The sequence below is a fragment of the Lissotriton vulgaris genome, chromosome 8 (assembly GCF_964263255.1).
Source record: "Lissotriton vulgaris chromosome 8, aLisVul1.2, whole genome shotgun sequence".
Classification (NCBI taxonomy): domain Eukaryota; kingdom Metazoa; phylum Chordata; class Amphibia; order Caudata; family Salamandridae; genus Lissotriton; species Lissotriton vulgaris.
This window is the reverse complement of record NC_141696.1, coordinates 557,238,717-557,263,338: the sequence shown is the minus strand read 5'-3', so window position 1 is coordinate 557,263,338 and position 24,622 is coordinate 557,238,717. Positions and strand designations below refer to the sequence as shown.

At 45.8% G+C, this 24,622-nt stretch overlaps 1 protein-coding gene across 1 annotated transcript in view; it reads right to left on the bottom strand.

Moving 5' to 3' along the window:
• TMTC4 (transmembrane O-mannosyltransferase targeting cadherins 4) overlaps window positions 1-24,622 on the bottom strand; it is a 996,962-nt gene that overhangs the window by 225,474 nt on the left and 746,866 nt on the right. The window contains exons 13-14 of the mRNA XM_086934371.1: window positions 7,815-7,922; window positions 7,575-7,716 (exon numbers count right to left, since the gene is read on the bottom strand). Of these exons, the coding sequence (XP_086790497.1) occupies window positions 7,575-7,716; window positions 7,815-7,922 (250 nt within the window). The remainder of the gene's footprint in view (window positions 1-7,574; window positions 7,717-7,814; window positions 7,923-24,622) is intronic.

Here is a 24,622-nt window from a genome sequence, read left to right as displayed (position 1 = left end):
AACAAATAAAAAAAAAAAAAGAAAATACACTGACCTGCTGGCACCTAGACTGCTTAAGGTCTACAAAGAAGCGAAGCAAGTGGGTCGGTTACCACACTCTATGCGGGAAGCGCTGGTGATACCATTACTGAAACCAGGGAGGGAGAGTGGAGACACAGCATCGTACAGGCCCCTATCAATGCTAACCATTGATTATAAAATATTGAGCAGCATCTTAGCGTCTCGGCTACTGGAACACAGGACTACGCTGGTCCATGAGGACCAGGCTGGATTTATTCCGACGTGAAATATGAACATATGCCGCTTGCTACGCCTTCTCGAGGGTGACCATCACGAAACTAGACAGCCAATGATACTGTCGGTGGACATAGAGAAGGTATTTGACTGCCTTGAATGGGAGTATCTATATGCAGTGTTAAGGTGCTTTGGAGTGGGGGAGGAGTACCTGCCCTGGACTACAGTCCTATACGCCTCAGCGGTGGCCAGAGTAAGAACGGGCACGTTGATATTGCCGCAATATTCAGTGGAGCGTGGCACAAGACAGGGGGGCTCGCTGTCTCCTTTGCTGTTCGCTCTGGCGGTGGAACCTCTTGCGATGGCAATTCGGTCGGGTCATCACTTTCGGGATTTACGTAGCCGGACTGGGCAACAATATATCTCGCTGTATGCCGATGACGACCTACTTTTTCTCGAAGACGCTGACGAGGCCCTGTCAAGTGCTGAGACTCTCCTAACGCCCTTCGGAGAGGTATCCGGCCTGAGGGTGAATTGGTCCAAAACGTGCTTGTTTCCTGTACGCCAGGGGGAGATCCAACCACGCACGGTCCGAGCAGTCAGATGGGAGCCCAGATGCCTGAAATACTTGGGCATGCACATATATCATGCGACAACTGATTTACTGGAAGGCAATATCAACCGTAGCTTGAGGGCGCTGAAGGGCAGTATGTCCTTTTGGCCCACTCTCCCACTATCAGTGGCGGGTCGCATAGCTTTGCTAAAAATGGTGGCTCTCCCGAGGCTCCTTTATTATTTCAGGACACTGCCAGTGTGGATACCTGCAGCAACCTTCCGCCTCCTGAAGTCCATGCTAATCTCCTTTTTTTGGGGGCGGGACGATGAAGGGTAGCGCAGACCACCTTATTACGACCTAAACTGGAGGGGGGACTGGCGGTCCCCGATTTTGAATTATACTATCTAGCAGCCCAACTGCAGATATACACACAGGAGATAGCGCGTGAATTCCGGGGACCGGAACACAAGCGGGGTATGGGTATACCTCGCCATGTCCTCTCCTTCACAGCGCTCCAGTAGAAATTGGACCTTGGAGAGCTCACCCAGGATAAAAAGACGATCAGGCTGTGATGGAACCGATCACAGCGCAGAGCGAAAGTACTCCATCCATACACCCCTGAAATCCCACTGGGAATGCTAACGGCGCTACCACACAGTGGCGATTTGTCACCGCTCCAAGGGTGGAAAGAGGCGGGGATCTAAGTCCTGGGAGACGTATTTGAAGACGGAGCATTACTGCCATATCCGACACTTCAAGAACGGTTTGAGTTACCAGCAGGGATTCCTGCTACATGCAGCACTGACGCGAGCAATGCAGAGGCATTGGAAGGAGGGTCTGATGGAGCCAAGGACGTCAATAGCCTGCCAGTACGTTATGATGGCGGCGGGGACCTTCAAGGCGGTCACGTGCTTCTACTCCAGAATGATTAATGAGGGGCTACCACCGCTGGAGACGCTAAAGCAACGGTGGGAAACTGACATAGGCAAAGACATCCCCGACACAGTGAGGGCAGAGCTATTGCAGAGAGCTTGGAAAAGCATGCGCAATGCCAGATTCCAACTGGTACACTTTTACATACTCCACCGGTCATATTGAACACCAGGCAAAATCCAAAAATACTTCCATGTAGATACGGCAGCATGCCCTCGATGTCTGAGGATAGGAGTGGAGTTAGATCAAATGCTCTGGACATGCCCCAACCTGGCGCTCTATTGGAAGGAGGTGGGAGACACTCTCAATGCGATAACTGAAAGGGACTTAATGTTTGATATGGCTGTGGGTGTACCACACTGGTTTCCCCATACCCCCAGGAATAAGATCACAAGCAAGTTTATAGATATGGGGCTCATAATAGCTAAGCGAGAAATCACACAGCACTGGAAGGCAGCGATAGGCCCTAGCAGCGTCCGGTGGGGACACAAGTTTCTTAAGTGGGCCAATGGTGAAAGTGTGCTGAGATTTCAAAATACGCGGCGACAGGTTAAGGATAAGGCGTTAGAAGCAGCTCAGGCATGGGACGCTTTAGTACAATCACTGCGGGACCGTAGCATGCATGACGACACGGCAGAGTAGCAGCCCTAGAGATGATCATCCCTGGGACATGACAGGCACACTACATTGAGCAACCTTTGTGAGTTCCTGTGCACACAATTTATCATAACTGAAGCAGAGTCTTGATATCGATGTTGGGGGATCTGGGGAGGAGGGTGGGAAGATGGGGACTGTATAGGGTTCATGATCGGGGATTCATTGAGAGTCATTTTATTACGACTCATGGACTTGCACTAGTTTTTTCCTGATCCTCTCCCTGTATTTGCTATCTGGGGGGTTTCTTAGAGGGACTTAGATAGTGCGGGTAATGTAATTGCTGTGATTGGCTGTATGAATAAAGCCCAATAAAATTTGTTTTAAAAAAAATGTGTGTGTTGGCCAAGTTGAAGAGAGTGAGTGGACAAAGGAGTACCCTGGTGTGTTCGACGAAAATTTGGAGAAGATGAAAGGGTTTCAGAACCACATTGTGTTGAAGGACAATGCCTGTGCAGTTATTCACAAAGTCTCCCGGGTACCATTGAGCCTTCAGGAAGAACTGAGATTCAAACTTAAAAAGCTGTGAGACTCGGTATCATTGAACCTATTGAAGGCTCCGAGTGACTGGCTCCTGTGGTATCAACATAGGAGGGCGACAACACTGAGATTGTATGCTGATCTAAGAGCTTTGAATGCTAACATTTGGGTTGATCGCCAACCATTGCCCAATATTAGCAAAATGTTGGTAACCTTAAAGGGGACGGAATGATTTACATCATTGGATATGTCAGCTGTTTACCACCAGGTTGAGTTGTGCCAAGAATCTAGACACACCAGTCAGTAGATTCAAATATATACGCTACCACATGGATTCACTATGCAAATCCATTGTTCAAACGGATAGTCTTTCATCTATGCAAACTATTCTTTGCTGCACATAACAATTGCCTCTCGCGGGCCCCACCTCCGGGGCACGGTAGACAGCACCAGCACAAGTTGCTAACAGGATCCAAAGGTATGTCATGCCTCCCGGCCTCTTTATCTGCCAAGTAACTACGCAGGTATAAGAATAACCTCTGTTATACTCTCAGTTTTATAGAGAGTCCGACCGTCTGTCCCCCGACGGAGTCCAGCTACCGTCTGCCAAGGTAACAGACAAACTTCACAAACCTTACACCATTTCGCGACAGCGCCTAAGCGTCATGCGCACTGTACCACTTTGTCTTTAACTGAAACCAAATCTCCCTTAGAGGAAATGGAACCCTCATAAAATTGAAGCGCGCCTATATTACCAAACAGACTTGGCCCACGGACACGCGTAACACTTACAATTATACTTAACACGTGCCGCATACTAAAAGTTACTGACCCGATCTTGTCGGCAATGCAACAACCGCATTTCTTTGAACAGTAATTTATCTGGTTAAGTCGTATAATTTGGGCTTTAACACCCATACATAAGACCTTCTCAGCTGTCCTATTTAAGTACAACCACACTGACCTGAAAGTACTGGCCCCAAGCGCGCTTTGCATGACAAGATGCACTGAACACACGCATTGTATGAATAAGCATATGACCAATTGTGACATTGTTGTGCCTCAATCTCATTGTTTTGAATATGATGTTCAATAACCTTTCTGTAATTTACTGTTACAATCACAGGGACAATATTTGCTAATGCGCTCATATAAAAGCATATCAGCGCTCTTACTAGGTTGTTCAGCTAATTCTGGCACATTCTGGCCCAAGGCAGGCACCACACTGCCTAATGTTCCTGCTGCACGTATTACATGATAAAGCATGACTAAGTACAATGTTATTGTGCACCATTTTCTCTGTTTTGATTTCCAAGTTTAATCACCCTACTGTGTTTTACCATCACTTACAAGCTCAGCTCACAGACAAATTTGTCCACCAGAGCTATTATTGTTGTGCATTTCTCCATGAATATTGTTGATCTTTTCCCAGTAACACTCAGAAAGTTCAAAATCTGAATCTCTAGCATCACCTCTGCCAAAAATTTCGAACACAATAGCCCAAATTATGCTGTTATGTACTATTATCTTTTGTCTTGACGGTCTTTTTCTATTTCAGTTATAGACACAATTACATCTACAACTCGTAAGTGTGCGAACAGGGGCCCTTAAGAAGAAGGGAAAGTGCACTACTTACCTTTGCACGTTACGACTGGACAACGTGCTCTCCATTGGTCCTGCAGAAAGCCCCCAGACCGTACTGGGCACACCTGGGCTGAAACATGTCGACCAGCCACGTTTTCAAAGAGGTGCGATAGAACAGTAGCCCTTCTATTACCGCATCACCAACATGTCGACGAGCCACGTTTTCAAAGAGGTGCGATAGAACAGTAGCCCTTCTATTACTGCATCACCAACTTGTTTTTACCTTTACCCCATCTTCGACATAATAAAATCAAGATCGATAGATGGAGGTAATTTTAATGACAATGCAACCTAACCATCAAGTTCTCTAATCACTACTGTAAATGCCAGTTGGTCTTCCTCCAGGTGGAGGAAAGCATAACCAAGACCCTATGATGATGCTTTTCACGTAACCATTTCTGTCACCGCACCCACTGTAATTTCGTGAATGAGGGTTTTTTAAGACGACCAGAACCCCCGACCTTGGTAACATACAGGGCAATTGATTCATTCCCCTCTGATTATACCAAGAATCTAGATACCTCACATCTTTTGTCACTCAAGAAGGGGCATACCCCCACATCTGGATGCCATTTGGATTAGCATTCACTTCAGCTGTTTTCCAACGGTTAATGGAAAAAATGTTTAGAGACACACCTGGAGTGACATACTTCAAAGATGATATGTTGGTGTATAGTACGGATAAATGTGACAATGACCAGAGGTTGAAATTCGTGCTTTTGAGACTGAAATTAAGGAAAGACAAACACAAATGTTCCCAGGATGGGGTTGACTAATTAAGACATCATGTGTCAAAAGATGGGGTAAAGCTTAAGGTCAAAATCCTGGAAGCTATTGAGAAGTCTTCCAAGCCTGTCAACAAGGACCAACTTAGAACTTTTTTTGGCTTACTAGAATATTATGCTAAGTTTGTGTGTGGTGTGATGAGTGTGAGAGGGTGTTTGAATCAATCAAACAGGACATTGTGGGGCCGTACCCTCTTAAACCGTTTGATACCTATGACCCCCTATATCATTTCTACTGATTCCAGCAATGCAGGCCTTGGAACCAGGATTATGTAGAGGTGGGGCAAGAATGGTAAATAAATCATTGCATTTGCTTCAAGGGCCTTGAGAGGTGCTGAATCCACTTATAATACAATAGAGAAGGAAGCACTTGGTTTGGGGTGGGGTGCAGTATTACAGAAACTTTGTGTGAGGCAAGAACATATCATAAATCACTGGTAGACCTATTTAGCACTAATGGGGGTGGTAGGGAAACTCACTGTATTGAAAAATGGCAATATAGATTACAGGAGTTCCATTCCAGGTTAAAGTATGTAGCTGGTGCGAAGAATACTTTTCCTCACTGTTTGTCAAGGTTACTGTTGAATGAGACAGATTCCAATCGGAGATGGAAGATGACTTGGGTATGGTGTGGGTAGTGAGTTCCACTGATGCTGCCATGAATAGTGCCCATTTGGAAGAGGACTGGATGAAGGTGCTGACCAGTAACAATGAGATTTAATGTGTAATTAAGGTAATTACCAGCCATTGGCCATCTTCAAAAGATGTCCTGGAGAGTTTAGTTCCTTATTAGAGGGTTTCTGATGAATTATTGCAAGTGGATATTGTTCTATGCAGGAGTTGGTTGCTAGTAGTTTCATCTATGTTGCGCAAAGAGTTCTAACTTTAGTTCATGAAGGTCATATAGGCATCCACGCCATGAAACACAGAATACGTGAGTATTACAGGTGGCCAGGGGTTCATAGGGCAATAAAACATCATGTTCGTGAGTACAGTGCATGTATCATGAGCGACAAGACTCAGGTGTCTTGTCTTAGTCCCATTACCCCCATAACCACAGTGATTTTGCCATGGTATAAACTGACCTTTTGACATTTGTGGACCATTTGATGTTTTGAGGAGCACGCCTAAGTATGCTTGAGTATTGATTGACTATTTTACCAAATGGGCTTAGATCAAATCTGTTGACACAGTAAATTCTCGGGTAGCACTTGATTTTTGCGAAGCAGTGTTCTTGAGAGAAGGATTTCATAAAGAAACTGTGACCGATAATGCCACCCAGTTAGTGTCAAAAGAAATGGAAGTGTTTTAGAAGTGGCTAACAAACACATCAGATCATCATTGTACCATCCCTGCAGTATTGGACTTGCTGAAAGGGTGAATTGAGTCATTACATATCAGCCTCAATTGGCATTGGCGAATGGGTTGGAATGGAAGTCTATGATGAGGAATAGAATTTTGGCTATGGGGACCACACCTCATGTAAGGAATGAAATGTCACCTCTCACCTTGTTAAGGGGCCGGACTGCTGGGACAAACTTGAATAAAGAATGGATGGGCTCAAAAGGGTGATGTTGTGAAGAGGAGTGGTGTTGTTGATGTGAGACGAGAAGTATTGAGGAAGTATAGTACTGTGGACAAAGTTTGTAGTAGATTACTTGTCAAGGCGAGTTATTGGGTTGGTATTAAGAAATCTAGCTGTGTCCAGAAAGGTTAATCCTGGTTCTCGAGGCCTGTGCAGGGACAGGACATGAAGGAGCATATGATTGTCCTCACGGATGGAAGGGTCTTGAACAAAAGTTTTGCTTCATTGGTGCCTGACTCTAAGTCCGCTTATGTGCATGAGAGGATGAGTGCAGGAGCAAACCGAGCATGACCAGCACCAACCAACTTGATTGTAAAGTAAGGGGTGTGTGTAGGGCTCATCCTCGTGGTCTGGGCATGGAACAATTGGGTAACGGTATTCCCCGTTCCGTGCACGGAACACCGTGGGACAGGGGTTCAGAAGAAGACAGTTGCTGCCGGGGCTGACGGATTGAAAATTGAAGGCTGAAAATACATACTGTCTTCATCCTTTCACACAGATAGTAGGGAAAACTTATCTTCCTTAGCATCTGTTCCACATAGTAAGGAGAAAATGCACTTTTTGCCACAGTTGAAGAGCAAAGGCTCTGTGCCTTTTGTGCTGAACCAAATTTTCTAAGTTTTATCAAACAACTCGCAAGTCTGCAAAATTGACCTTTACAATATGGGCAATGTTTTCAGTACAAACAAGCTTCACTACTTACTAGACGGCCCAAGTTGTAGTAACAGTCTGGATATTTTTTTCTGTGTTTGATTGCTGTCCAGTAGCTTTTTTCAGCCTCATCAAACCTTTTAAGGCTATTTTGCACTATTCCGAGGTTCATCCAGGCTGCAGCAAAATCAGGTCTGGGAAGCAAAATAAAAATAAATCACACTTCAAATACTAAATGTCTGAAAAATGTTTACATGACCTCTATTCCAAATAGTGCAATTATTTTACGTACTGTATCTGCACAGCTAATGACAGCACTTCCTCTGCTTCCTGGAGTTCATTTCTTTCTTTCAATATATTACCAAGGTTGTTCATGGCATGCACATACTTGGAGTTTAACCTGTAAGATGCAAGAAGATATATTTACATGCAAGTAAGACGTGCATTCATTCTTTTTAGGACATCTCAGAATTATATAGTAGCATGGCACTGCTGTCACTAACGTTTTGCCCAGATTGTTATTGATTAAGTTCATAAGCACATCAACAGTCATATCCTCCTTTATGCTCACATAATGTAGATGGAGTAATTAAGAGACTAGTACTGCTCATAGATTTTAGTTACAATTAATTATATGCATTTGTGTAAAGCAAGGCCTTGAAGTCAAGAATTTAAAAAAGCCAAGCAAAACGTATGCCAATAAAGGATTTTCAGGGAAATTGTTAAATAAAAAAATGATGGTCAGATGGTATGATTAGTAGTTTCTCAGAATTATCTTAGATAACTGAATAGCACATATTATATGTATGGTGTTAATGATTTGACAAGTCAAGTCACTTATGTTGTCATGCATAAGGATGTGTTAGGACAAAATAGGGGGTTTTCCCATTAAATGGTTTATTATAAATAAGACTCCCTGTTTTCCGTTTTTACTGATTTTTACAGATAAATACAGACAGAAAACCATTTATTTTCCTGTGCATATTTTTTTTTAAATGTGGATAAAAGCGGAAATTAGGTTGTTTTTGAGTTATTCTAGATGCTGTTAGTCATGACTGCCATGCCAATAGCTGTGCGAATTGGCTGGAAAGGGGATTAAAACATATAAGGGTTTTAATAAAGAGCCTTAACCAGCTGTAGATTTGCACAACATTGATACTAAAATGTATATATTTTCTTACAAATGCATATTTTACCATCTGAATGTGTATGTATCATTGAAAACTGTCAGCGGTTCAGGCATGAGTGCATATTAACCGGTATAATAAATGCAGATATATACACATTTCAGCTTTATTTTTCACAAAACCTAAAATAAATATGGAGAAATACAGGTAAAATGAGCAAAAAAGAAAAAAAGGATAAATACAGATGGAAATGGCAAAAATATAAATACCATAAAACTGGGAGCCCTAATTATAAACGTTAAATTTCAGTTTTTATAGGTTTGGCCTTTTGTCTTAAAAGACTATTGTTTTCCAAAAACAATCATAAACAACATATATACATAGAAGGTCTTTGAATCATCAGGCTTCAATCATTGGTCTGTTTGATTGTAATTGACATTTTGCCTCTGCCTACCACAGCATAGAACTTAGGACAATGAGCCAGTACATTTTACCCATTGCTCTTCTTCACTTTCAGTGGCTTCATAAAGTGTGTACTCATTGTTCACCTCCATTTAAAAATTGTTCCTTACTCTTCATTGGCAAAGCCTTTCGAAGGACACTTTTTAAACTGTATTTTGTATGTTATCTTTAGCAAAAAAAGGCTATTTCTTTAGCCCGCAATTCAGGTAACCAGTTAGATGGTGTCTCCTGTCTCCTTTTTGAAGTTGTTGTTAAACGTGTTTAAGTAACATTGTAGCTGTCTGCAACTTGCATGGGTGTTTGGGTGCTGATTTCTTCATGTTGCCTTCACAGAAAATAGCAAAGGGCATAGAGCAACTAAAAGGCTTGTGTGTTTTTTTTAATCATCACTGGTAAAACATTTTTGCTAGTATGTAATGCCACATTCAGTTGTTGGCTTGTTTGCTTTTTTTCCTTTTTCTTTTTGTGGCATATGTTTGTAATAAAAAATATTTTTAAAAGTTAACATTTGCACCAGCATGCAAGGTCAAACCTATTGGTTTTGATAATATCGATTTAGAATGTGGATCACAGCCACACTCTTGCTTCAGCTTCAAGCATTTTTTGGGAATGTTTTGTGTTTCTTTTATAATTGTGAGTTACCAATTTGTATATCTAAACATAACATTATTTGATATAAGATATATCAGTGAGTTGTTTTGTTTTAGTAATGATCTACTTCTGGGGTGGACAACCTACGTGCATGAGGGCTGGTTCCATGCAAGATATCCATTTACAGCACACAAAAACCTATTTAGATTTATTCTATATAAAAATATCACACGTGAATATCTAAAAAAAATTGTTAAACCCATCTCTTCAGGGAATAAAGCTAGACAGTGGAACCAGATATACCACAGCACCTGACCCGCTATCCCTATGTTCTATATATATATTTCGGAACTACCCAGTAGTTTGTGTGCACACTGCAAAGCATCCACTGTCACAATGAAATTCCAATACAGGAATATCACATTTTAAACCAAAGCAAAGGTGCACCACCAAAGACCCAGGCAAAGAATTTTTTAATCTGTGTCCACAAATATATTCTTCATAAATCTTCTTTTATTTTCATACAGGATTAAAACACAATCAGGACGATCAAAAAACAGCCGACGCGTTTCGTTCTCCAAAAGGACTTATTCAGGGCACGATAAGTCTGTATGTTAGGTAAGACGATGAATAGTCCATAGAAAAGGAGTGACAGCGAATACAGTAAACTTCTGTCAGCTTATCTATTTTATATAGCAGACAGAGAGCTCCTCATATTCATTAAATGAGGGAAAAACGGGTCCAAACAGTCAAATTAATTGGTACCAGATTATCGGATCGCTAAAGCGCTTCAATTACGGTTACTATTACGTAAAGTCAACGTCTTGTTTATCAAATGAGGTAAAACGGGTCCAAACAGTCAAATTAATTGGTACCAGATTATCGGATCGCTAAAGCGCTTCAATTACGGTTACTATTACGTAAAGTCAACGTCTTGTTTATCAAATGAGGTAAATACTTACATAGATACTCCAGGATAAGAGTAATCCATGGTCCTAAGTGAATTCAGGTGAAACTGGTATGGTTGGCAAGCAAACACGTAACCGGCCAGATCAGTCGGTGTTCAGGATGCTAGCACCTGCTCATCTGGAAAATCAGACGAGCAGTCGCTAGGAACCTGAACACTCACTGATCCGGACCATGGATTACTCTTATGGAAACAGTACTTCGGTGATGGGAAACTGAAAAGAGAAGCACAGGAGAGGAACAACACGCTAAAACAGTTTGCTACAGCCAAAAGAAACGGAGGAAACGTACGTTTAATCAAAGGAACCAATGAAAAGCAATGAAAGCAAGGGGGCGGGCTGTAAGCCCCTTTTAAGACATGTTTATTACAAAAGATTTCACAACCACAACGCAAACGCTGTGCAGGCAAAACCTAAAAAGGAAAACAATTATCTTTAAATCAGTGACCTGTTGTACACAGATTGGTACAACAGATACCTTGACTCACGTAGATGTTGTGCTGGGTAATTTCTGCTAGTGTTTGCAGCAGTGTGTGTACATACACATTGCAACTGCTGTACTCCTCCTCAAGTAAGCTAGGAAGAATGTACTCATACGCATTAAGTGTTAATTAATAGCCATGGGAATATCTGAGAACATGCGATGAGGAAATATTGCACGTAGTGCACATTTTTTACAGGTCAAATGCATGCTTTCAAGATAGAATTTTTTTTGTGGCGCAGGAGGTGTACACAGGACTGTCTGCGCTCGGCGTACAAGGAGTCTGTAGAGACTTGATTCTCACTGCAGTTTGCTGGAAGAGGTGTAAAAATATCTCTTAGGGTGTTCTACACTACAGCTTTGCATTGAAATTAATATAAACTAGGTGTCTTAAGAAAGACAGCTTTAACAAAATAAAATGTTTCAATATAGCACTTGTTGGCGCATTCTTGAGGTTTTTGGATGCCTAATTTAGTTGCTGCAGAACTACCTGACTCTGTGTATTTGAAAATAACATATGTATTTGTGTTTGCTAAGTATTTGTAAAGCACACTTTTACTCAAGGGTATCGTGGCACTGAATAACAGATGTTTATTGTTACCCAACTCCATGGTACTCACTTTATCGACTTCAGAAGGATAGGAGGCTGAGAGGATCAGCCAGTATTTGAACCTGTTACCATGAGTTCGAACACAGGCCCTTACAGTGGACACATTAGTCCACTAAGCCACCAGCCCTGGCATTAACACTAAGCCTGAAAGTGGCCTAGCCCCAAATGGCGACTAGGACTCCAACATGCACTACTTTTTAAATACAAATATTCAATGCAACAACATTTTTAATAAACAATTCTCTGGAATTCAGTTATATCACATACATATAAGATTTTTCTATGTTTATATGTTGTTTTAGTAACATGAAAACAAACAATGTTACAACAGACTTAGAATACAACAAAAAACTAATTAAATGTAATAAATTGCAATGACCCAATGCATTTCGGGACACTTGGTCCCTTCGTCAGGGGTATTCTGTGAAAAGAAGAAAAGGAAACATCTCAAATGAAGCACCTTGGGATCACTTTTACAAGTGTAACACTTATGGGATTCTTATGATGTGTCATGCAGCCCACACCTCAGTGAAGTGAAATAGTAGTTGACAACTGCACTTACTCTCTTTTCACAACTCTAAGCTGAATCGAAAAGGGGAAAGCCATCACTGAGACTACAGGTATGTTGAATCAAGAAATTTGGTGAGTCAGTCTGTCACTACATAGAGTCCATCAGGCGTACGTGACTTATACATTGTTTTCTGTTTCCACTTTCCGATTCAGCTTAGAGTTGTGAAAAGAGAGTAAGTGCGGTTGTCAACTACTATTTCACTTCACTGAGGTGTTTCCTTTTCTTCTTTTCACAGAATACCCCTGACGAAGGGACCAAGTGTCCCGAAATGCATTGGGTCATTGCAATTTATTACATTTAATTCGTTTTTTGTTGTATTCTAAGTCGGTTGTAACATTGTTTGCGTTCATGTTCAAAAAAACAACATATAAACATAGGAAAATCTTATGTGTATGTGATATAACTTAATTCCAGAGAATTGTTTATTAAAAATGTTGTTGCATTGAATATTTGTATTGCTTAAAAAGTAGTGCGTGTTGGGAGTCCTAGTCGCAATTTGAAGCAAGGCCACTTTCAGGTTATATTGTGCATATGCTCCGCAGGCATATTTCCAACACTGCACACATACCGTTATACACACTGTAATCTTATTAACCAAGTGCGCTCTTCACCTACACATTCATTGAATCTTACCTGCGCTTGTGAACAGCTGCACCTCTGCAAAAAATTTCTTTAGAATCCATTGCTAATTTAACGGAAAATCGAGCTTCGACAAAAGCTTATACAACGGATGAGGCCAACAAAATGTATAATTTGATAAAGGAAACAAAATCATTTGACGCACAAAGCGGCTCGGTCACCTAACAACTTTGCCAACTGGAGTACCTCACCAGGAGGGAATTAAATCAGCATTTACACGCATCTACTCCAATTTAATACCATTGAGTGAAGAGGATCCCACGTGGTCTCAGATTAGCAATCCGACCTATGCTTTTCAGACTCCATAGTAACCAGCAATTTATGGAGAAGTGGTACTCCATACTTAATAAATGCTCGTTGGATCTGATATTGCTATTAATTGAAGAACTGTCAAGAACCCTCCATGATTTGGAAGAGGAAATATAAACACTTAAAACAGATCTTTCAAGAAGAATGGAAGAAGAGCTATGGGGGAAATTTCTAGAAGAACTCAACCAAAGACTTGAGAAGCATGGAAAAGAACTGCAAGAGACAAAACTGAGAAAATTCAAAAGAGATACTATTGATTATAAGCTAAATGAGGCTTACACATGTGCGGAGGTATGTGCCCAACAACGATTTACGATAAGGAATACACAAACCTATTCGGAGGAAAGAGTTGTTACTGAACATGATACAGAGACCACAAGAACTTAATTTAAGATCACAGAACAAGCAAAAAGTACTAGTCTAGAAGTAGCTGAAGAGAACTTGGAAGCAACGACTCCCAGTGTGTCTTTTTTAGAAGGGACAAAGATCATGGTCGACCACCGGAACAAATTGCAGCTAAAAGTCAGGACAAAACAAGCAGCGCTTCAAAACAAGGAGAGGACAAAGAAAAGGAAAAAAGTAAGAAAGGCCACAGGAGTCAGATCAAAGCCTTGTAATCAATATTTCAAGATTAAAACTAAAAAAATTTGAAGAAAGAGGGCTAAACAAGGGGACTTCATTCGTGAGTACTTCTAACACCACAGAATTGGAGACAGAAGTGGCTTTTTATAAATTCATGAGAATATTGAGACTACAGCACTTTTTTCCCAACATATGTCCCCAGGAATCAAATTGAGAAATATCACCATTTAATTTCAAAACAAAAAGTACATTTGCTGCTCCAGTGTCACATAAAACCCTAGAAACGTTTAAATTACTGGTCAAGAATGATCTAAAAAAAATTCAATACAAAAGAAAAGCAAAAAATTGGAGTTGAGCGGAATAGAGCGCATTGAAAACACTTGCTAACAATCCACATGTTGTCTTTCAGAAGGCAGATAAAGGAGGTGATTTAGTAATGATGGACTCTGGTTTTTACGAACGGAAGGTGCTAGAACATATCAACAATCAGGAAATGTATGGGCCTGGCCTAGCCGCCTAAGATGGCGGACAGATTTCCCTTAAGCTCCCGCAGCCGGCCCACCTCAATGGCCTAATGCCAGTATTCCAATGCCATAACAGCGATTCCACGGACGGATATCGCCATCGGAACCCCTAGAGCGGGATCGGAGGCAGTCACAACCACTAACGGAGGCCCAGAACGGGCCCGGGACGCCGCGATCGCTACCAGTGGGCTCCCCGGCAAAATGGCGGCCGCCTAATGCATCAGCGGCACCAGAGACAACAACGAGCTGAAAGTAGCGCGGAGACCGGGTGGTATGCAGTTTGGCTGATAATGGAGGGTCCAGCTGTAGGAAGGTGGATATCTGACTATCGTTACCCCCAACTTTTTGCCTGGTGTTTTGCTGGTTTTCCGACTTAGTTGACCTGGGACCCTGCTATTCAGGGCCCCAGGCCTACTGCTCTCTCTGTAAAATGGATTCCATGTACCTTAGGTACATATCTAATTGGATACTGAGTCACCTTATCAGTCCCTGTACAGTGTACCTTAGGTACCCAGGGCATAGGTGTACCCAGGGCCTACCAGGGGCTGCAGCATGTATTATGCCACCCCTGGCTGGCCATCCAAATCTGACACAACTGGCTGCAAGACAGCTGGGGCAAGGTGGTGTACACACCCTTTGCTTTAGATATAGTAGTCCTATATCTAACCCTAAAATGGACACATGTATTCCTATCAGTCACTCCTATGGCAGGCCTTATCAATCCTGAAGGCAGAGTGCTTGGAATTAAGTGAGATGGTGCTCTGGCATGAGCTGAGCCCGTTTGCAGCTTGCGGAACCAAGTCCTAATAGCTGTTCCATGATAACGCGTACCATATACTCTTAAGTGCCTTATAATCCTCGCGGTTATTTGCCAACTTTGGTATCGCTTTATCAAAACATGTCGAGTAAGGTGTCATACGAATTGGAATACTAACCCCTCGCCAATTCTGGCGACGGGGTTAGCATTCCACCCTTCTAGAGGGACACGACATGTATGTAACTGAGAACCCTGGTTAAAGCTTAACACAGCCTCACCTATATAAAGGTAGGAGCGGGCCCCCTTCCCAAATTAGATAATTCTGAATCTTGACTACTTTCCACGAAAGAACTCTTGAACATTTCTGAAGACTCTCCCTTGTGGCTAAGGAGTAGCCACCCTGCACCAGCGGGCACCATCTAAGCGCATGCGGTTTGCTGCAAGTCCATCCTCCGGATCCAGACTGCCCAGCTCAACGAGACCCGGATTCCCTGGCACCTCTGACCTCTACCTACATCATCAGCCCAGCTGAGATTCGTGGGTGTGACGAGACCTGAAGGGACCGGCCATCTTCAAAACTGCACGACGCTTATCCAGCACGACCGCCGAGGGATCCTCGAGTGAGTGCTTTGGGGTTTGAGAAACCCTAACCCTGAGCAGCTCCAGCACCGAAGTCCAGCCCCCAGCATCCACGAGATCTGCGTGGGGCCCTTCTGCTCTTTGCTGCCCACCGCGTTGTCTGGCCACTTGCCTGCTGGCTTGTAGCCCTCCTGACGACGAACCACGACAATTGCATCGCTAGTCTGGCTGCTCCAGACTGGCCCTTGCTCCCTTCCAAAAGAGGAGCATCCCGGACCCTCCTGGTCCACTCCAGACGCCATCTTGAGTCCACCGCGTGGGCTTGCCTTTGCCAAGGTTTGTTGCCCCGATCCTGGGTCCAGCATCGCCGACAGCAGACACCTTCGTGGGACAGCTCGCACCTCCATCCTGGTCGCCGACAACGCCTCCTGGTCCGAGAGACTGCAGAGCCCAGCGTCGCCCACTCACCTCGTCGAGGTGACTTCATCTGGGGCCATCCTGGTGCCCACCTAATCACTGGCTAGTGATTAAGAACTGAGTCCCCTCTGCTTTCAGGTCGTCTCCATCACCGATCCAGGCTTGGATCCCATCGAACATCATCACTGGTCGCCTGCCAGCAACTTCTTCTTTCAGGCTCCATAGACTGTAACGAGGATTCCCGACGTCTTTTGAACCCTATGCAGCCGCAGCCCCTGGGCTAGGTAACCTGAGCATTTCGGTGCTCCAACGTAGGTTCACTATCTAAGTGTCCAGATCCTTTTTCGTTTTCAGCCTATCTAGTCAGATTCGTCCGATAACTGTAACTTTACGAGATACTAGTATCCATAGACTTTGTCCCGCATCCCGCGTGAGAGTGCACACTCTGCACCTGATATCCCTAGGCCTCCTGCTCTTAACCTGAAGGTTCAGTAGTGTAGTCCTAGCGATCCTAAAGCCTCTGGATCTTGTTACTTACCTGCTAGTATTTCGCATTCCACTTTTGTAGTATATGGTTTTTCGTGCCCCTTGGGCATTTGTGTAAATTGTGCAACTTAAAGTATTTTCTTAAGAGTTTTGTTGTATGCTTAGCTCCCTGACTCATATACGAGATCAGGGTAGACTTGTTATAAATAAATATCCTTTTATTTTCATAACAACTTGTGTGGTGTCCTTTCACTTGGTGTTCAAGGGGTATATGTGATGGTGTAACAGCTACCTTAACACGCCCTCTAGAGTTTAGCCTAAAGACTGCTCTTGTCCATGCTACTAGGATAGCTGGTCTATAAGGTTGACTTACAACCAATCATCAATACGGGTTGTTTGGAATGATACACAGTGATCACTAGAATAGTGAGCACTACATATCAGGCCAACTTCTCACACCAGCTACAACCCGAGAGAGAGCTGCCAAATAAATACAGCGAGGGTGATCGGCCGAGAGGCGGGTGAAGCCCATCCCCCCGCCGAAGAAGTCCTGAACCTTCCCGGCCCTCTCCGAGAAGGGCGCGCCTGCCAAGGACATCCAGACTGCGGCCCCCAGTGTGACCGCAACTACCTGCGAAGTACCACACCGATGCACGGCCTCCCCTGAAAGGCGATCAGTGGTCCAAGGGGCGAGCGCAGACTTCTATCCGATCGGGAGCTACGGACCCCTGGCGAGACACCCGCCGTGAGCACCAGGTAGGGGGCCGCGCTACGGGGGGAGGCGAGTGGGTGCCAGATATGCTGCTAGTCTAGAGACCCGGCATATTTAGGGCGGCCTATGCGACCGGAGGCGCCCCCTTTCCCCCGCGGGTGCGGCCCTGTGCATCCGCGCTTACTCTGGAGCACCAAGACCTTGAAGGCGGGACACTCGCCCCCTCAGCACCACCTCGGGGCCAGGGAACCGCCCGGAGGAGGCCTGGACAGTGCCTTCCGATTTTTCCCCCCTCCAAAGAAACATACCCATTGAGCTACAAGGTCACCGCTAACAGCCACCTAACTGGAATCAACAGGCCGAGGGAGAACCTAGAGACCGGGGACTAGAGTCCATCCCTGTCGGGTCCCCGAGGCCACCTCACCGCCACTACCGCCGCCCAGAAACAGAAGCAAAACATCACTAGCCCAGCGGGGCTCGAAGCATCCGTGCCCCTGGGGTGCCCCCCTCTCCCTCCGACTATAAGACCGCACCAACTGGCACCGGGGGTGGAATCGAACACTAGCACGAAGGACCATTGGTCGCCGGACAGCGCCAACGGTGCCAGTCACAGACACACAGAAATCGCAAGGCCAAGTACCAACCCAGATAGCGCAACGCGACGAACAGGACGCAAGAGATCACACGTCTAGAAAACTGGATCAGGTGCTCGCAGCAATAGAAAATTCCAGGGTGACCATGGAACAGAAATTCGATTCCTTAGCTACAGACCCAAATCTACTACGGGATGACCATAGGAAATTGTCGGATAAAGTGTCCCAGGGAGAGCAGAAACTCCAAACGCTGCATCCACAAGTACAACAACACCAAACCGACATCGCTGACCTCCAAGCAAGACTCAAGACCCTAGAAAGCAAAACAGACGACTTGGAAGAACGCTCTCATAGGAGTAACATTCGCGTCATGAACTTACCAGAAGGGGCGGAGGGGACTGACCCCATACAGTTCATCACCCACTGGATTACCACCTTCACACCGTCCACGGATCTGACCCCCTTCTTCTCTGTGGAAAGGGCGCACAGAGTCCCAGCACGCAAACTGAAGCCGGGTCTACCCCCAAGACCATTCCTGATGAAACTCCTCCTATACCGAGATAGGAACGCAATCCTAAGGGCCGCCAGGACACATGGCAGACTACAGGTAGAAGACAAACAAGTCATGCTTTTCCCTGACTTTTCCCGGGCAGTGCAGCAACAGAGGGCTAAGTTCCTGGCGGTAAAAAGAGCGCCCCGGCTCAAGAACATTCAATATGCCCTTCTCTTTCCAGCCAAACTCAAAATAATCCATGATGGCACAACCCACTTCTTCACGGACCCAAGAGCCGCAGACACCTGGGTAGAGCAACACACGCAGCCCAGCACAACACCGGCGAGCTCAAAAAACAACCCACCATTGAGGCGGCCACGTGGCCAGAGACGCAGGATCACCCTTACGCAACTCAGTACTCACTCCACCCCGCCGGGTAAGGGCTCCCTGGACCTCACTCAGATCATGGTTGAACGCAGAAAAGCACTCAAGGCGGTGGCTGCACTGGGCCCACAGGAGGAAGCATCGGATGTTGAAAATGGCCCGCACTTATTTAGCTCAGAAGACGAAACTAGCGATGCTCGGGCCTCCAGCGAAGGGTCGCAAACACCCCCAAAGATGACACCGCAAACCTCGGACTTGCTGATGTAACAAAAGATGGGTGTATGGACAACTGTCACCACGGCGACCAAGTCCGCGACATTTCACCCCCATAGACCCAAGGTGGCACAGGATAAAAGTCATGAGGTCAGAACAATGGACAGAACCCGAGGAGCACCGGATCGATCTCACACGCCCCAGGCGATATCCAGCAGCACTCGAGTTACCTATGGAGACATTTACGAACTCACATCTACGTTGATGGTCGAGCCGGCTGCGCCAGGGAGGGAACCTGGTCGTAGCCTCCCCTGCAATAGACTAACAAACCTACATGTTCTACAGTTTGGACGTATTGCCCCGTGCACTAGGTCCCCATTGTTGGGATTGTTTGCCGAAGTTGAACGTAGTTCTCCCCTATGGTTATAATTTTCCTAGTGACAGTGCCTTATATGACAATAGCGGAACGCAGTCTGAACAGGGACCTACGGGGCGATGGGGACCGGGGAGACCGGGAGGGGGTCGGGCGGAGAAGGGGACACGAGGGGTCCATGCACTCCATACATGACACGACTATAGTATGACACTCACGTCACTTCACTCAGCTCTCAAAATCATAACATTAAATGTCAGAGGAATGCACACTGCCACTAAGCGATATTCCATATATGCTTACATAAAGCGACAACAAGCACAAGTGGCTCTCCTACAGGAGACCCACCTGACAAACCTAGAGGCAGGTCGTCTCCAACGAAAGTGGTGAGGCATCATCTGTGCCAAGAAATACTCTGCCTATGCGAGAGGGGCGCTAGTGTGGATTCGACCGGGAGTGCCCTTCAAGAAACACACCCGTTTAGTGGACAGTAGTGGTCGTTATGCCTTCATTAGTGGCCTACTGGAGGGGCAACCGATCCTACTAGGTAGCATTTATGCCCCAATCACTGAACAAGACCGTTACTGGGAAGAGCTAACTGGAATCCTGGCCCGCTACACGGCAATCCCTAGGCTACTGGGAGGGGACTACAATTGTGTGTTGAACCTGCTCGTCGACAGATCACATTTCCATCCCCCCCCCCGGAGCTCCCCGGCGCACAAACAAACTGAAGGTGTCCGCAACTGGGTGAGACGTTGGGCACTGTCTGACATTTGGAGATCCCGACATCCAACGACCAGTTTGTACTCCTTCCACTCCATCCCACATGATCTTAGGGTGCGCTCAGACAGATTTGTCTGCTCCCCTACGATATTAACCTCAATACTTCACGCTAACTACCTAGGCCGCGCTGTTTCGGATCACAACGCACATGTGGTAACACTGCGCTGGCGCCCACCCCACCCACCGGTTCCCACGTGGAGACTCCCACAAGAGTGCCTTAATGAGGAAGCGTTTTACCATACACACGGGGAGTTCATCGAGGCACATTTCCAAGACAATGCGGGTACCGCTTCCACTAGGGGATTAGAATGGGACGCATTTAAAGTCACGGCACGAGGACACTGCATCCAACAAATAGTGGGGGTAAGGAGAACATTAGAATCGGCCTTAAATGAGGCGGAACAGGCACTGGCATCGATCTCCAGTGCCTCAGACCAAGGCGGGGTCCCCCCGGAACGAATAGGAGAAGTAAACCTGAAATACGCAGACACACTTCGGGACCTACGAAAATACAACTTCCGCAAATATGAAGCCAGCACACATAAAGAGGGTAACAGGGCGTGCGCTCTCCTAGCATGGATGGACAAACAGGACATGACTCCACAACCAGTCACAGAGCTCACAGATGACGCAGGCCACGCACACTACACTCAAACTGGGAATCTTAATACATTTCGCACCTACTACACAGGCATTTATCACAGTCCCGCGCCAGCGCCACACAACACTTTATAACAATTCCTAGGTGAGCACAGACTTCCTGTCATACCCCCAGAAGACCGCAGGGATCTAGACAAGAAAATCACGGCCTCAGAGATCAAACATGCCATAGGGTTGCTTGCTCGCAAAAAGGCTCCGGGAATGGATGGATTCCCCCTAGAGTATTATAGTAAATTCAAAACCCAACTGGTGCCACGGCTGGCTCTTGCACTTTGAGAAGCCATGATCGCGAGGATTCTACTATGGTTACCTTTTTAAAGCCACACAGAGACCCCACACACCCCTCCTCTTACAGGCCCCATCACGCTCCTCAACGCGGATTGCAAGATATTGGGGAAAATACTAGCTGACCGCTACAGCCCACTCATTCCCTCAATAATCCATCCTGATCAGTGTGGATTCGTGCCCCGGTGCAGCACTTCCCACAATCTACGGACACTTTTACACATCCAAGACAGTGTGCGCGACGGGTACCCCAGGGCAGCGTGCCTGATATTCGACATAAAAAAAGCGTTCGATACGCTGCTATGGACGCACTTGTTCGCGGTTCTTCAGACACTACAATATGGTCAGACTCTGTAAGCCTACACACGGCTATTATACAAGGAGCTCACCGCTCAGGTGAGACTCGGAAAATTGATCTCGGCCCCCTTCCCCGTAGAGCGAGGCACCAGGCAGGGTTGCCCACTTTCTCCCCTTCTATTTCCACTAGCAGTTGAACCATTGGCCATATGGCTACGTAGGGAAGGTGCAACTTGGGGGATACCAATCGCTGAGACGACACACTGCGTCTCCCTGTATGCAGACGACCTGCTGATCTACGTCTGAGATGTCACGGAAGATCTGACCCCTATTTGGGCACCCTACAAGCTTTTGGAGCTATATCGGGGCTTCAAGTCAATTGGGAAAAGTCAACAGTATACCCGTTACACCCCAACCTGGCGTCACATGAGGTAACGCTAAGCACGCAGTCACTCCACTGGAATGGGGCAGCCTCACGATACCTAGGAGTACGACTGTACCATTCCCCAATAGACCTATATGAGGGCAACCACCGTAAGGTACTGGCCAGTTTACGATCAGCAGTGGCCTTCTGGGGCACTTTACCCCTAGCGCCTATAGGCCGAGTGGCGCTAGCAAAAATGATAATGGTACCTAGACTGTTTTGTCATTTTTCCAATCTCCCAGTGATTCCCCCCAGGTCCTTCTTCCGTGAACTGGACACACTGCTCACAAAGCTCATATGGGCAATGGCCGACATAGGGTGGCACTCAAAAAACTGCAGCTACCCACTACGGAGGGGGGCCTGGGCGCCCCATCCTTCGAGTCATACTTTCTAGCAGCGCAACTACAATGGATGTCCCACTGGACAGCGGAGCGCCATGTAGTGGAAACCACGACAGTCGCCGGAAAGATACACCTACCAGTCATCAGACGTATGCTCTTACCAGGCACTCGACCATCCCGTACCCTCCCGCTCCAGGTGCCCGTGGCACGCAAATGTATGATGCGGATTCACCGCCTCTCCAGGGATGCACCGCTCTACTCCCCACAGTTGCCACTGGTGGGTCTCCCTCATGGGGAACACCACTTCACTACCAGGAGCTTACAAACCTGGACTGATCATGACGTAACTGAGGTAGCGGAGCTGATCCAAGATGGACAACTACGCACCTTTGAGCAGATGATGGAATGGAATGACCTACCACAGGGCCAATTCCTCACATATAGACAACTTTTAGAGAACACTCGTCAATACTGGATCTGAGAAATGGAGAGCGGCCGACACACCCGGTACTCCATACAATTCTTCAGATGGGGTCTGGACGACATCTGGTGATGAGGCACTATAAAGCCAAAAGGGAGCTGACCAACGTCTCGTTAGACAGCCTGAGACAGACATGGGAGGACGATATAGGCAGGGCATTAAATGACTCAGAATGGAAACGGGCCCTAGAATACACCAAAAAAGTCTCCAGAAATGCGAGATTTAAGAATATACAGTTCAACATTCTACACCGAGCTTACCTCACCCCAGATAAACTACAACGCTACTACCCAGGCACTCAGTTCCAGTGCCCATGATGCAGTTTGTCTGCAGCGCATTTTAAGCACATATTATGGGACTGCCCCTCCCTCCAGCAATTCTGGGTCACAATATATCAGGCACTACGTACATTGGTCAATCTCCCACAAGTCGAATCCTGGGAGGTAACAGCGCTGGGCACCTACCACAGGAAACGGACAGAGAAAGTGCAGTGGAAATTTATATCCTTCGCACTCTTGCTAGCGAAAAGAGCAATTGCAATGCACTGGAGGGCCCCCGCGGGCCCCCCAGAAGCAGCCTGGATAGGCACGGTGCAAAAATGGGGGGCAGCCGAGGAGGAACACCTGCGGGACGAGGAGGTTCAGAGGAATGCGCAAGAACCCCATCTCACTAGGATGGGCGCACCTACTCATACAATTCCGGCACGAAACTACCCCAGAGATTGTCCCGGATCCCTCTCCGCCACACACTCCGGCCTCCCCGCGTCACTCCAACCCAGCGCCTGACACCTGAGATCCCCGCACACATAACGAGACACACCGACTATGGACCCCCCCCTTGAGGACAGGCTGCTCTATCCCCAGCGACTCGCATCTCCCCATTTGTACGATGACCACTGACCCCGACTAAGGTACCGCAGACATTCCGCACTGTATACTACACTAGGAAAAGTTTCCCCCACGACTTGTTGTTTTTCCTCGTATTGCAAGGCGGCGGTTCCGGGACTGGCATACATTTCCCTAACCAGTATTTATCACAGGACTGCAAAATGCGTACTACGATGACACACACAGGGACAATACCCACACACACCTCCGCCGACACATGAGGTCATAGACACAGGGTCATGGGCCCTGGTGCAGACCTACTAGGCCCCTAACGCATAGGCTATAGGCCCTGTCATATACGAAGAGCTGAAAAAGTTGGTGACTATATGACGCTTGTGGACTACAACATGTGCTACTGCTCATTGAAATGTAATTTATTACTGTGTACAATTGTGAGTAATTCATTTATCATTGTGCCTTATCCCTCCTTTCCAGGGGGGGGCGTGATAGGTGAAAATTCAATAAAAAAATGTAAACAAAAAAAACAATCAGGAAATGTATGGATGTTTAAATGGGGACCCCGCTGTTGAAATTGCTGAAACATTGAGTAAAATATTAGATCAAGCAGAGAACCTTCATTGGATTGATTCCACCACCAAAAAATTCTTAACTAACCAGTTTCCTAGAAGACCGAGAATTTACTTACTGCCCAAAATACACAAAAGTTTGGTTGATCCACCATTCCAACTGATCGTGTCCGGATGTGAATCATTGTTCTAAAATCCTGGGCGTTATATCGATGCTCATCTGCAACCATTTGTTCAAAGCTGGAAAACGTATGTGGAGGACACAACAGACTTTTTGCGCAGTTTGACAAGACTCAAAGACGAGGTCTCAGAAGATTGTATTCTTTGTACCATCGACGTGGTTGCATTGTACACTTCTATACCGCATGGAAACGGTTTGGAAGCGGTCGAATGGGCATTGCTCTTACAAGAAAATCTAGATGCCCCCAAATGTTTCATTCTACAATTGTTAGAGTTTTGTTTACAGAACAGTTATTTTACATGGAATGAGAAGTTTTATATCCAGTTAAATAGAACTTCAATGGGATTTTCGGGAGCACCCGCTTAT